This window comes from Onychostoma macrolepis, chromosome 03 (assembly GCF_012432095.1).
Source record: "Onychostoma macrolepis isolate SWU-2019 chromosome 03, ASM1243209v1, whole genome shotgun sequence".
Taxonomy (NCBI): domain Eukaryota; kingdom Metazoa; phylum Chordata; class Actinopteri; order Cypriniformes; family Cyprinidae; genus Onychostoma; species Onychostoma macrolepis.
This window is the reverse complement of record NC_081157.1, coordinates 55,251,928-55,266,320: the sequence shown is the minus strand read 5'-3', so window position 1 is coordinate 55,266,320 and position 14,393 is coordinate 55,251,928. Positions and strand designations below refer to the sequence as shown.

Sequence of the window (14,393 nt, the reverse complement as noted above, 5' to 3'; positions counted from 1 at the left end):
AAGTAATTTACTTGTTATAAGCTTTAAACCTGTAAGGTCCACGAATTTGGTCCAAGGACGGTATCCAATCGTGGGTGAACGTTTCCTGTGTGTTCGGTCTTTTCAGCGCGCAAAGTTAATAAATCTAGGTTAACTTCAAATCTAACTCCATTTTTATTAACTAATCTGACTCCATTTTATTATAACCTCGAATTTAGGTTGAAATGCAAATTGGTTGTTTGTCTATTTCTAATTAGTATTCTTCTGATATTTGATTATTGGTAATTTTGCATAGAAACCACTGGAAACTGACCCGCCCTCTACAGTGTGCAAAATATCTCTAAACTCTTAGGATCTGTATTACCTTTTAATTTACTTCTTGTAAGAATGAAACCATTGTACCAGACGCCCTGAGACAATTCAAATGATACCAAACATGACTGTAAATATGACTTGCATTCATGTAGAACATAACAATCTACTATTGACCATTTTGAGCAGAGTGGAGGGAAGGATGGGTGAGGGGAAGGAAGGGGATGAAAAGGAACTGATGCATATGTGAGAGAGGCGTTTTCCCGCATTTTCTCTCAGTCGGATGTGGAGACAGATGTCTGTATGTTAATACACCGTGTTGGTGTTGTCCATCTCAGAAGTTCAAAGTGTCTAAGGTTCTGTAATTCTTACAAAGCCATTAGTAATGAAGTTGTCAATGTTTCTACAGCGGATTTACGCTAAAACACGAAACAGCCTGAACCGTGGCAGTGTCACAAGTTACCTTACATCGGTAAGCTTTTGTTGTGCTTGTTGCAAACTGTTAGATTTGGTGTTTTCTGATGCTGAGCTTAGTTTTTAACAGCAGATGGTCCTCTAAACTAGTTTTTGACCGCACACTCAAACGATCATGAAGAACAGCCCTAAAGAGCGCTTGTGCGTTCAGCTTAGGGGTGGTTCTAGACCCTTTTTAGGTGAGCTTCAACCCCCATATTTTTCGTCTCAGCCCCCCTAAAACTATAATCAGCTATCTGAACGATCAGGCCAGTGCTGCTTCCTCAAGAAAGTTTATCATTCTCTCTTGTTTATTGATCAACCCCCCCTAAAGATGAAATCCTAGAACCGCCCCTGATTCAGCTAGTGGTTAAATGTACTCGCACGTTGGCTCAGAATGCTTTTATGATGCTAGATAATTGTAAACAGCCCACTGTGAACACTCTTGTGATTCACTTCAACCTTTTCAAACTTTATGAATGATTATTTTATGTTCAAGTCAAGTGGTGTGGCACACACAGCTTAACTACAATTAATCAGCCTTGATAACAAGTGTATTAAATTGACACTGTATCTGTACTTGGAATGCACTTACTTGTAGACTGTACAATTAGGGTCCATTCACACGTTCTTATCCCCCTTCATCCATTAATTCCCTAAATCACTTTTCCTCTTTAGGGTTGTGGGGAGGCTGGAGCCTTTTCCCTCAGCAAAATTTTTAAATTGCCTGTTCAAATACAAATTTGTTCAATGCTTTTTGTAGAAGATTTGTTTTTGAGAAATTTACATACGCATCATGATTGTTCATTTTAAAGTTTTAGGCTATTTTATATGAAAAATAAATAAATTGTTTAGAAATTCCACTAATATTTACATTTTATGCAAATATTTTATGTAAATAATTCCACTAATATTTACATTAATATTTAAATTTACAGAATACAACTTTACTTTTTTCGTGGTAGACTAAGAGGTTAATAAAGTAGTGACATATATATGATGTGAAATTAATAGTAACCTTCTGTTTTCCTTTTCAAGATTACATAAAGGTAGACAAATGGACAACAGATGATGTCTGCAAATGGCTCCAAACCATCAACCTGATTGATTCCAAAGAAGTCTTCAGAGGTATTTAACCCCTTAACTGTCACTCACAGTTTTGAACATATACATTATAGTGCACTATTCATGAATGAAAACATTTTGTAACATGATTTTGATGTACCATTTCCATGGTAATGCAATGTCTGATTCTAAAATGGGTTTCAAATGATGAATTTTGAGATTTTAAGTTTTCAACTGATATATAATTTCTTATTATTTCTAAAGCTTGATAGAGAAAAGGGCAACTAAGAAGACTTTCTGTGACAAAGGTCAGAACTCCTGTTATGATGTAGATTTTTCAGGTCCACTCATGTCATAAATTAATTATTACTTTTCCTACATAATTTTGTAACAAAAAGGGGTAAAATACCTATTTGATAACTGCATCCCTCATTTTGACCTGAATACACTTTTGAGTGGTCTAAAACATCATATTGCTCTTTTCATTTTGAATCTTCAGGGAAATCATCTCATCCCTAAAGTTACCCATGACACAGTCATTGCCAGCCTTCAGTTCATTCTTAATTTTGTTCAAGAGCAGTATGCTGAAATAATTAAATTCCATCTAGACCAGTCTGGATTTAGGTTAGAAGACAATGAGGATTTAAATAATTTGCTGTCTAGTGAGGTCCTATTTGACTCTGTATTTGAGTCTGTACTGACTGAATATCAGCTAACCCAATACTGCAAAGAGCATCTGTATCTTGTTGAGCCTGTTCAACATGTGCTCGGTGTTAATAGTAACGGGAAAGAGGACACATTTTTATATATCCCCATTTCTGATGTATTGAAGGTCCAGCTAGAGAAACAAGACATTTTTGAATCTTTTCAAAGAAGCAGTGAAAAGGCTTCAAGTGAATTTTTCGAAGATTTTTCAGACGGAAGGATTTTCCAAGGACAACCCTTTTTTGGTGATCTAAATGTTGTGAGGTTAAATCTCTACACAGACGAATTCGAAGTGGTTAACCCTTTAGGTTCCAAACGGACTTTGCATAAACTCACAGCATTGAAATCTTGATCCAGCTTACAAATCTCAATTGAGACACATACATTTATGTATACTAGTGAGACATCAGCTTCTTCAACGATATCGTTTTAAGGACATTCTGCATCCTCTCATTCAGGATCTGAGAAAACTCTTCAAAGAAGGAATTTTGGTCAGTGTGAATGGACAAGAAATCAACTTAAAGTGTGCTTTGGCTACGATCTCCGCTGATAATTTGTCTGCTCACAACTTGGCTGGATTTACTTGCTGTTTCAGCAGTGGACGAGTTTGCAGATTTTGTATGATCACTTACCAAGATTTAAAATCTCATGTTAATGAAGACAACGTCATCATTCGATCTTCAGAGGTTCACGAGTACCATCTAAGTGCTCTCAGGGAGATTGGAGAGATCTCAAAACAGACATATGGTGTAGTAAATGAATGCCCCTTTAATGACTTGGAGTACTTTAATGTCACCAAATCGTTTCCTCCAGACTTAATGCATGATTTCTTGGAGGGCATTGTACCCATTGTGATCACCAAAGTCATCAAAGCATTGCATTTTTCTGAAATAGTTTCACTCAGTAACATAAATGCTGAATTGGAAGCATTTCAGATTGGAAAGAACGACAAAGGTAATATTCCACAGAAGTTACCACAAAGTGTTCTGAAACAGACCAGATTATTGGGAACAGCAGCTCAAAACTGGTGCCTTTTCAGAATATTACCATTCCTTATTGGACATTACATCCCACAAGGCGAAGCACACTGGGCTGTGTATCTGAAGTGCAGAGAAATTGGTGAGATAATTTTGTCCCCCCGAATAAAAAAAAACGGCCATACCTTTTCTCAGCCTTCCATTTGGAGAATTCCTCTCAGATTTCCAAGCCCTGTTTCCAGATACTTTCTCACACACTATCCTCGCCTCATTTCAGACTTTGGACCTTTGAAGTCCCTGTGGTGCATGAGGTTTGAAGGCAAGCAACAATATTTCAAAAGACTAGCCCGCAACACTTGCAATTTCAGAAACCTGTGTTACACCCTCTCTAAAAGACACCAGCTGAGGCAGTGTTGGGAGTTAACATCATTGGATGCATTTCCACAAAAGACACACTGAAGGTGAATGCTCAGTTCCATTCAGGACCTTTCCTTGTGATCTCAAAGAGGGCATCAGGAATAAAAGTAGAATTAAGGACATCCCCAGCGAGGAGACACTGGCTGTTGTCAATTCTCTTTTGACAAACAATGCAAAATACAAAATTGGAGACAGCTTCATGATTTTTGTGGCAGAGGATGGCATTCCAGTCTTCATGAAAGTGTCTAAAATTGTCCAATTCAGGGCTATTTGGTTGATTTTTGGAAAGCTCCTAATACCCCAAAAGTTTGATTATCATAATCATGCCTTCCTTGTACAAGAGGAGAGGAAGTGGGTTGTCATTCACCCTGGGGAAGAAAAGGACTATCATGCCCTTGACACCTACAAGCATGATGATGACGTATTTATCACCCTCCATCACAGTGTTAATTTATAAAGGTATTTTTCTTTGTAATGTCCTTATTTCCTGACAGAATTACCAGAGTTTGAAAACAGTACTGATTATTTCAAATAGAGCAAGAGATTGATGGAGAAACCCTGCTGGGCTTAACAGAAAGGATGGTGCAGAAACTATTCCCCACAATGAAACGACAAGTGATCTTTTTAAAGGAACTTGAAAGACTGAAGGGATCGTCTTCAATGGAGTAAGCAGGACCCATTCTCCCAGCTTCTGTAATATGTGTATGCAAATATAAAAAATAAAATTGATTTTTTTTTTAATACAGACAAAAACCTGGTGTGGAAACATCTTTGGAGATTCAAATGCATCGCGCTCAGTTAGTAGAATGGCTTGAACTGAAATTAGTTTATGCATTTGGTCTAGGTGAAAAAGTAACACTTACTTTCTGTATAGGCAAAAGTGCTGTGAGCCGTGGCCTGCAGTTTTTAGCCTCCCTGATTTTCCACCAGAACTTAATGAATCATTACAGAGGAAGGATCCATCTTTCAAAAAAAAGGAAAAATCACATCTGCGATCACTGCTAATTCAAGTGTTGTTTGATAGTGTCACAATGTACACATGGTATACATATTATAAAAAAAAACTGCCTAAAAAGCATAAGCAAGATATTTAATTTTAACTGATATATGCCTTTTTCTTAGGTATCCAAGCCACAAGATATACTCGGATGTTCTTGGACGTCTGATCACAAGATTTCCTTTCCTGAAGGATACTAGCCCCTCTGGTCATGTAAGAACAATGTTACATTTCACAAGCTTAAGTCCACAGGTTTCAAACTCAGCCTCAAAACCTGCTTGCCCCTCGTTTCATATGTGCGAGATAACTTCATTACATTGTGATTCTGTCATATTTCCACCTCATTAGTGAGCAAGTTCATTTCTGAAACATGGTAATAAACAGTCTCAGTGCTTTTCTGTGGTAGCCCAAACATAAGGTAATTAAAAATAAATATATAGATAAATGTAGTAATAGTGAAATAAATAAATAAATAATTGGCTTGATAAAACAAATATAATTCATAACCTCTTAATAATCTTTCTACATTAGTTTAGAAAATAATGGGTAATTACGACAATATAAATATATTGATGTGACTCATTTTATTTATGGAAAAATGTGATTTAATTAGTTAATTTTTTAATAGATTGACAGCAATAAATCTATTAAGTCTACATGTCATTTTAGAATTACATATTTGAGGACCAGAACTGTTGTATAAATTGAATTTTTTGAATATGTCTGCAGGATACCCTTCTGCATTGTTTGCGTAACAAATTTAAAAAAGAGAGAATACCTTTAGTGCATTCATCAGCAGTTCAAGAGACGAAGAAGAAATGTGGTGTTAAAAGGAATGCACTGGATCTCTCAGTCTCTGAAGAGGAGGTACACACCAGTCATTTCCTAAGCATACATTAACTTTCACTTTACAATTAAAGGATTAGTTTACCAAACAAATGAAAATTCTGTTGTATATTTACTCACTCTCACTTGGTTCCTAATCTTTATGCAGCACAAAAGGGTCAGATTTTGGGAATGTACTAGTTGTTCTCTATGAGTGGCATTTTCTTCCTTCAAAAGCTATGCAAAAGCACCATGTAAAAAATAGTTATAGTAAAGTAAAAGTAGTCCACACAACTCTTGCATTATATTCCAAGCCATACAATCTGCAGCATGAGACATACGGCCAAATCAAGTTTTTTTTATTCTTGAATAAAAGTCATGTGGGTTTGGAACAACAAAGGTAAACAAGTATGTTCTTTTTTTCCTTAACACTACCATTAGTTGCTTGGTTTGTTGAACAGTTACTGTAATAAATGTATTTATACCATGGTTTGTCTGAATATTTGATTCTGATTGGCAAAAAGGTGTGCATTAAAATGATTTGATTCACAGGTAGTTCCAGTCAGTTTAATTACAATTAAAGTTAAATGTGCTGCTTTTCAATGACATACGTGCACACAAAACACTTGCACACAGAGATCGGAGATTAAAGTAATGTGAACTGAGACTTTTTGCATTTTATTTTTTAAATTTCATACAACCTCAGTTGCATTGCTTCACTGCCATTCATAAGTCCTCTCCTGTGGTCTCATGGAGTAGTAAAGTATCCATTGTAAGCATACTTCAGGATCTCAGCAGAAGTACTTTGATTTTGGATGCTGCTCTGCTCACATACTAATTAATGATTGATGTTTGAAAGTGAAGTGTAAAATAAATTATATAAATAAGTAATTACAGTAATATTTTTTAATAGTCTTTATTAATAACTGAATTTAAAAATAAGCAAAATAATAATTGTATTATTTAGATGTTGTTATACATTCAAATTGACTGGGTTTCCAAAAACACTGTGAATGTAATGTAAACTGAGACAACTATCACAGCTAAAAAGAGAGTGTACCAATAACCTTTTTTTTTTTTTTTTTTTTTTTGTGTGTAAACTGATGTTGCAGATCTGGAGAAAAATGCAGATCTAAAATCAATGTAGTTATTTTAGTTATTGAACTAAAATCAATGTAACATTTGCAATCGTGAGAACTTTCAGTGAAATAGCTCCCTTGGTATGTTACTGAACTATATCATGTTATAAATAAACTACATATTTAGAATTTTTTGGTCTGTCCAATGATTGTAAACGGCCATTAGGTCCGTCAGACTGAAGATATTTTAGGGTTAATGTGACCAAAAATATTTAAGACCCATAGAATCTGAATTTAAGACATTTTAAGACTTTTTAAGGCCTTTTATTAGGAAAACGTTATTTAAGACTTTTTAAGGACCGCGGACACTATTAAGATGAATAGTATCACTCATTCAAGAGAGCTGCCATGTCTAATGAGAAATTAAACACCACATCAGATAACGAATTTAGGTTTACAAGAAAACAAGCATCAGCTTACCTTTAAAGAGCAGAACAGCTACGATTAAGACAGCTAGTGACTTATTAATATTGCTGTTTCTTTCTCAGAACAAAAAACTAAATAACAGAAAGAGATCACAACATATTGACTGTGGACTTAAAGATCAGGAGTAAAAAGCAGGACTATATTGATATGAACTTTCATCTGTGCACACGTCTACTGAGTTTACCTGCAGTCTGTCTGGGACACGGGACGTGTTTCAATCTAAACTCTTTTATATTTCACTGCTTCTGAGTTTATCAGCATCGGGAGGTTTAAAAGACAGTTAATATTCAGTAATAACTAAGTTAAGCTGGATAATGACACTAACTTTACAACATCCACGCTGTTATTGAACTGAATCAACACTGAACACTTAAACTGAACAATTACACGATTGTCTTCTGTATCGCTGCTTCACAGATCAAACTGAATGTGTTTCATCATTAACTTTGCAACATCTCCCTGTTTATTAAAATGAGAAATTGCTTTGAAACAATCTGTATTTTATTTATTTTTTTCTTTTAAGAAATGACTTTAATTCAAGGATGCATTGAATTGATCAAAAAGACAATGAAGTACTTTTTACAGTAAATTATTTTAAAATAAGTGTAATTTTTAAGCATGTTAGTGATTTTCATTGCTACAGCTTCAGTGAGATTCTGATATATCTTGTTGCCCCAAATTTAAAAAGACTAAATAAACGTTATTTTAAGATATTTTAGTTTGTTCTTCCATTCCTGGAGCTCTTGAACACTCTTGTTACTGCTGTGAAATGTTATCAATTTATGTTTTCAATTAACTTTCAGTGAAAAATAATAATATTTATTCCTTAGTTTTACAAGATTTTTGTGAGCGGTCACACCGGCGCGACCACCGCGTTGCTTAATTCATAAACGCTGCTATTTCTGTTGCATGTGAGAAACATCAAACGAAACACAGCGTAGACCGTTTACCAGCTCGGACCAATCATTGAGAGCAGCGCAAGCAAACTGGTTCGAGCTCAGAACAGGTTTACTTGACCACCGCTGATTTTGTGACACTGTTACAGCACAGCGCTGCAGATCCAGTGAGAAGTGTTTGAGTTCGCCGCAGAATGAAGAAGATTGCTGCAGATCCAGTGAGATGCATTCTGCACAGAGTTGTGTTAGAAACAGATCAAACAGCGCTGATGTAAACCAGAAGTAGTGTAGCATATTGCTTTATGAGATGAACATAATTAATCAATAACGGGTTATCAATTATATATCCATCTTCAGGAATTAGCTGTAGTATTAATAGTACAATAAAATGATTAGTTCGTCCATGATACGGACCCTTCTATTGACTCTAAGGAAAATTATTCCTCTGGTCACGACAAATAATTTCCTTACTGAAACATTGCTTCCGAGCATGTAGCAAGACCGGACGTTAAAGTGACTTCGTTCTGAGAGCAGCAGACACAGACAACCAAGTGTGAATACATATGGATGTTTATTAAACTACACTACAGGGGAACATGTAACATAGAACTAGACAGACATACACACATTAAACGGAGGGAGAGAGAGAGAGAGAGAGAGAGAGAGAGAGGAGCGCCACAAGAAGAGAGAGTATGGCAGGATTTTAACATCAGCTAACTAAAACCTGTTATGAACCATCAGATAATCACATCACCTTAATTAAAAGGGGTCGAAGCCTAGAAGCGCATCTAGATAGTTAACAAGCGGTTACTTGCATGGGTTTTGTGAGTGCTGAGTAAGGCATCCTGGCGCATGTATAATGCGTAGATTCCTGATGAATTCCTTTAGGAGTGAAAGCTTTGTCATTCCATCCATGGGTTGGTTAGTCCGAAGTGAGTTGACAAAGTTACTGATCTTAAAATCTGCCAGAAGATCGGACTCCCCCCGGAAGGGGAGCCGTGAGGTTTCCAAGGTGATAAGTGTGTCTCCGGGGCACCGAAAGTTAAGAGAAAACGTTGGCTTTTGGTGTGGGAGAAGTTTTATCTGTTTCCCTGTAACACGCATTTTGGTTAGTTTGACCAATAACAAGGCTCATAGTTTCAGCGGGAAAATGTTCTTTGTCCCACTCGACACCTCGTTTGCATGTTTTATGACTGATCTGGAGAATGGTGTAATTTTCCCCACAGTACAGTAAAAATAGTGTGATGCATTTCATGATCACATAGTGTACATCATTGTGTGAGGAATAAAGAGCAGATCATTTTGATATCAAGAAAGAGACATCTGAAAGGTATTAAACCAGAGATACCTTCATACCTCTACATATGAGTGTTTAGAGCTTACTAATACGAATAGCAGTGGTAACTAGGCTAATATAATAAGGAAACATACAAACAACACATGCATATACCAGATACATTTATAACTGCTTAATTATGGCCTAAATAGAGAAAATGTCTTTAGGTGTGTGTGTGTGATGTGTATTTGAAATCGTGGAGACAGACTAGTCTGGTCCGGGGGGTCACCCCCCCTTCTGTGGAATGTGTTTGAAGCTTGATAAGGACACTTAGTCGATCCTTTTGCATCCTTTTGATAGTGATAAAGACCATCTGCAATTTAGTACCCATATAAATGTAAACGCTGAGGCCAGGTCAGTAATTTATATGCAAAAGTCAAAAGGCTAAGAGGGTCCCTTAAGCCATAAAGTCCCAACGACCATCAAGGATCATAAGCAGATGTTACAGAATCCCCCTCTTTTGGCTGAAAATGTTCACCTGGAGACATCTTCAGCCAACAGTGGATCATGATGGTCAGATGGCAGGTGGATCACAAATGACTGATGACAGGTGGTTTCTACTTTTCCTCAGCTTGGGTGTTAACCTTGTTCAGGTTCAGCAGTGTCTCTGCCTGGGCCCCTCTTCTCCAGTGGTTCCGTTTGAAGGTCTGAGGCGTGCAGCTGTGCACCTGTTCATGGACCTTTGCATCAGGTTGACTCTCAGGACTGGATGTGGGTCTGAGGAGGTGTAACCTGTCTCTGTCAGTCGCGTGAGCTTCCACTTCTGGATATCTTGGCCTTCTGTAGTGTTTGGTCAAACTGGGTGATGTTTTAGCCAGTTTGTCAAGGTCTTTGGGAGTCGTCTCGTGCAGTTTCGGGGTCTGCATGGAGAGGCTTTCTTCTTTTGCTAGAAGGGAAGAGTTCTATGGTGAGGGCTGGCGATGCTTTGGTTTGCAGCCATTCACTTCTTCCAGTGTGTAGCAATTCTTGGATGGGGGACTCCGTTCTGCTCAGCGGTGGTGATGCTGATGAGGGCTCCGCTTTTCTTGGCTCTAATTCCTTTTCAGGTGGTCTTCCAGAGCATTTATCTTAGAGTCTTTGTTTTAAGGTCAGTTTAAGCTTCCTCTAGTAGCTGTTCTGCAGACTGTAGATGTCTTCTCATGTCTTTCTGGGAAGCCTTTAGTTCTTGTCTGTCACGTTCAGCAACTGCAAGGGCTTCTTGGAGCTGTTCAACTTTTTTCTTTGTTTCCGGTTTCACTCCACCTGGTACCTTGAATTTATCCTGAGTCTTCACTTCGAGCTTGTCTGTGAAGCGTGAGGTGTGCAACAGCTCTTTTAGGAACTCAGTGGTCTGATGCCTGAAGCCATCCTGGACTTTCCTATGCGGGTTTTGGCCATGTGTCAGTTCCTTTTGCAGATGGGTGCTGTGCTTGTCGCGTAGTGTCAGCTGGGCTTTGAGGGCGTAGCTTAAGGAACTGATGGCCTTGTTTAGCTGCTGGTAGTCCGATTGGATGTGTCCTGGCTGTCGAGCCAGGAAGCATCGCACTTCTGGTCTACAGGTGATCCAGAGTAGATAGAGTCTATCTTGGTGGTTCACACTGGTCTACGACTGCAGGAAAAAGTCAATCTCTCTTAAGTAAGCGTGAACATCATATTCTCCTGCCAGTTCTGGTGTGAATGCAGGGATGTTTCTGGCCATTCGGTTGAGGTCTTTGAGTGTCACTCCATGTGCTGTTTCAGGGCTCGCCTGAATAAATCCCTTTCCTTCTGCAGCTGCAGAGGTTTTCAGGAAGCTGACTTGTGAAATATCAGGCAGAAGGCTTTGGCTCCCCTCTTCGTATCTGTGTACAGGAGTGAGGGGATTTGCACTGCTGGCTGTGTAACGTGCAGCAGGGTGCCTTTTATTTGAATCCATGCACAGCCGGTAGGACTGTTTCAGTTCTCTCTGAACCATGTCAAGCTCCTCATTAATGCTGCAGAATTGCTGAGTCAGAGTTTGGACTTCAGCTCTGGCTGCATGTAGATGGCCTTCTAAGGCCTTAGTTCTGGTGTTCACATCTCCTCCTGTGGGGTTTGCTTTCTGTGACATGCTGGCAGACTGGAAAGTGAGGACTGACACAGATCTGTATAGTGTTATCGGCCCATATGTGGTGAAACAGCTAAGTGTCATGTCAGTGATTGCAAACCCAAAGTGGAGTGCGTTGTAGTGGGCTTTGTGGTTTAGGCTTGCTGTTTCGGAATTGACAGCAACCTGACATGCTCTGACATATTCCGCCACATCTTGCTTTATGCTAGCCCCGTATGCCACTTGTTTTAGTGTCTTATAAGTGTCTCTGGTACTGTGGTGTCCAGCACATGGTGCATTGTGGGTATGCATTAACCTGACCCCCCTTTGTCACTGTGTCACCACAAGCTTTGGCGCAGAGTGGGCATCAGGGACTTATTATGGAATGTTGCTCAGCACATGTAGCATGTGTGTGACGTCATGCCAAGTTTGAGGGCTGGAGCAGCAGCAAGTCGAGTAGATGTGATAGGGTGGTTGGAGGGTCAGGAGGTGGTAAAGAATAAGCTTTATTGTTCAGTCAGGGGTTTGCATTTAGGCAATGACATTTATGGATAGCTCTTAAGTTAGTGTCAGGGCTGCGAGGTGGGTACCCTGGAGGTGCAAGTTGGTTTCATTCTGGTTATGGCTGCCATGTCATGGGTGGGTAGGTGGGTCTTGGTTGAGGCCGTAGCTCACCATGCCATACACTTGTGATGTTGTTGCATGCCTGGTACAGGTGTTGGTGCTTGACTGGCTTCCTGTTCATTGTGGCAGACTCATCTTTTCCTAGCCAAGGAGGTGGCGTGTGAAGCTGAGATTGGCATGATTTGGCAAATTGGAAATTTGAGTCTGTGTAACTGAGGAGTTCTTTGATGCAGTTCTTGTGAGCTGATGCGATTTAAAGGGTGATCAGGATGGCTGTCACTTGTACTGTGATCACTGGGAGTCCAGCTTGAAGTGTTGCTGTGGGAGACTGGAGAATCACTGGATGATTCGTGAAGTGCAGAGCTGGGCTCTTTTGTCATCTGAGTAGTTAGTGCCCCGGTGGGAGCAGTGTTCTGCTGAAGTGGGCAACCCCCCTTTAGTTCTGGCCATGTTGTTGGTTTCTTATGCCACTCGTAGTTAAAAGGAGTTTGATAGTCTGATATATCCTGTTTGCCCTGCTGGGGAGGCCACTTGCAGGATCAGTTCATTTTATGTCCTCAGGATCTCTGTTGCTGGCCCGTGTGCTCTCCAGAGTCAGTTCTGGGTACTGTGCAGGGATAGGCAGGATTTTAACAGTCTTTTTGGAGGCAGCGCTGTGTTGTCTGTAGGCCATATGGGCTGAGTTCCGCAGATGTCAGGTGGTCATTGTGCGGGGGAAGACCATGGCGCTTGAATGGTGACTCACAATGTGATGCGCATTTCTGGGAGGAGGGAAGGTTCTGGAGTTGAAACCTTCCTCCCTTGTGGCCTGTTCTGTTGTCTGCCGTAGACTCAGAGCTGGCTGTAGCAGGCTTCCTGTAGTTTTTGTAATCCGCTTTGACAGTTTCAGACTGCTGGTACAGGATGTTGCGTTTCAGGCTGGAGGTGATCCTGAGCAGATAGTCTGTCTCATGTGGTCACATTGGGCAGAGTTCGAGCATAAAAGTTCATGTTTTGCAGGCAGGCAAGTGTGGTGGCCTTCTGCAGGCCAGTTGGTTGGGGTCTGTGGGGCCACACGGTGTGTGTATCTGCAGTGATGCTCTGGAAGGGTCCCTGCCCCACCTGTGGTTGTTGGCAGGTGAGGTGTGAACAGTGGGCCTGGGCCTGCTTGTCAGGGGAAATTCTGTGTTGTGTTTTCCCTTTCTGTTCACCTTGTGGTCTGCAAGCCTATTTCAGTTCATTTGTGACATTGAGTTTGCCTTGGCTTCATTGGTTGATGTTTGAAGTTGCCTCGTCTCTGAGCAGAGACTTGGATTTCAGCTCGGGCTGCTTGCAGGTGGCATTCACAGGCATTGTTTCAGTTCGCCTGGGTCATTACTAAAGAGAGCTTTAGCCTGCCGGAGCCTCTCTGGCTTCTATTCCAGCTGCTCTCTGTGCTCAGTGTCTGTGTGGGTTTTGTAGAGGCATCCTGAAACTTTCTACTTCCTCTTGTAGCTCCTTGTCCTCTTCATCCGCTGTCCTTTGCTGGTCCAGCTGGTCTGGCGGTTCTGCACGCGCTCCCGGTCCTCCGGGCCTCCTTGTGGTTGAAGCATCTTTCGCTTGGCTTTAACTGGAAGATGCGGTTGTAGGCAAGGGCACCGATGATTCTGGCTGGCTCTCTGTGGCTGTAGCCCTGGTTTGATCATGGTCTGTCTGCCGGTTCAGGTTGTCATCCAGCTGTTTCGCTCAGGTGCTGTAGATCAGGAGTGGTCCCGGACCGGAGGGCGTCTGTTGCAGTGCTTAGCTAAGCCGGATGATCTGGACACAGGTGGAACACAGGTGGAGAGGGAAAAACACAAAGCACCAATGCAAGTCCGCACAGATTTAGTGAGCTAAAATATTTGGGCTATGTGTTGCATGATTAACTGGTGTGATCAGTTAGTGACGCAAACTAAACGCTTACATATCGTGGCTGATAAGGCAGGAGTGAATAATTGGTGTGAGTGAGCACCCGAAAACTAGGGGTAACACTGTTGATGGGTGATAACCTAGGGGGTCATCTAATGACTTAGGATATTTGGTTTATCAACGTTATTACCAAGTATTTTCTGATGGTTCAAACAGGTTCGGTCTCCAGGCACACAAAAACAACCAAAACAAACAGAACCCAAATTAATAAAACAAATCAAAGTTCAAATTTAGAAAGGAATAGTGGGAAATCAAGGGCTTACTACCACCTC

General features: G+C 40.2%; 1 protein-coding gene across 2 annotated transcripts; it reads left to right on the top strand.

Moving 5' to 3' along the window:
• The first annotated feature begins 2,997 nt into the window (after window positions 1-2,997).
• LOC131536560 (uncharacterized) lies at window positions 2,998-5,975 on the top strand. 2 transcript variants are annotated; one of them, XM_058769573.1, is made up of 6 exons: window positions 2,998-4,367; window positions 4,444-4,573; window positions 4,655-4,705; window positions 4,783-4,950; window positions 5,031-5,118; window positions 5,635-5,975. In XM_058769573.1, the coding sequence occupies exons 1-6, from the start codon at window positions 4,232-4,234 to the stop codon at window positions 5,803-5,805; spliced, it is 744 nt and encodes a 247-aa protein (XP_058625556.1). In that variant the 5' UTR covers window positions 2,998-4,231; the 3' UTR covers window positions 5,806-5,975. The 2 variants fall into 2 exon arrangements, with proteins under 2 accessions (XP_058625556.1, XP_058625557.1); XM_058769574.1 differs by lacking the exons at window positions 4,655-4,705; window positions 4,783-4,950.
• The last annotated feature ends 8,418 nt before the right edge of the window (window positions 5,976-14,393 follow it).

Excerpts from the sequence above, each read along its gene's own strand:
- LOC131536560 (XM_058769573.1), top strand. The coding sequence starts at position 4,232 with ATGCCTTCCTTGTACAAGAGGAGAGGAAGTGGGTTGTCATTCACCCTG. Across the intron at positions 4,368-4,443 it reads CACAGTGTTAATTTATAAAG|AGCAAGAGATTGATGGAGAA; the intron begins GTATTTTTCTTT and ends TATTTCAAATAG. Across the intron at positions 4,706-4,782 it reads ATTCAAATGCATCGCGCTCA|GCAAAAGTGCTGTGAGCCGT; the intron begins GTTAGTAGAATG and ends CTTTCTGTATAG.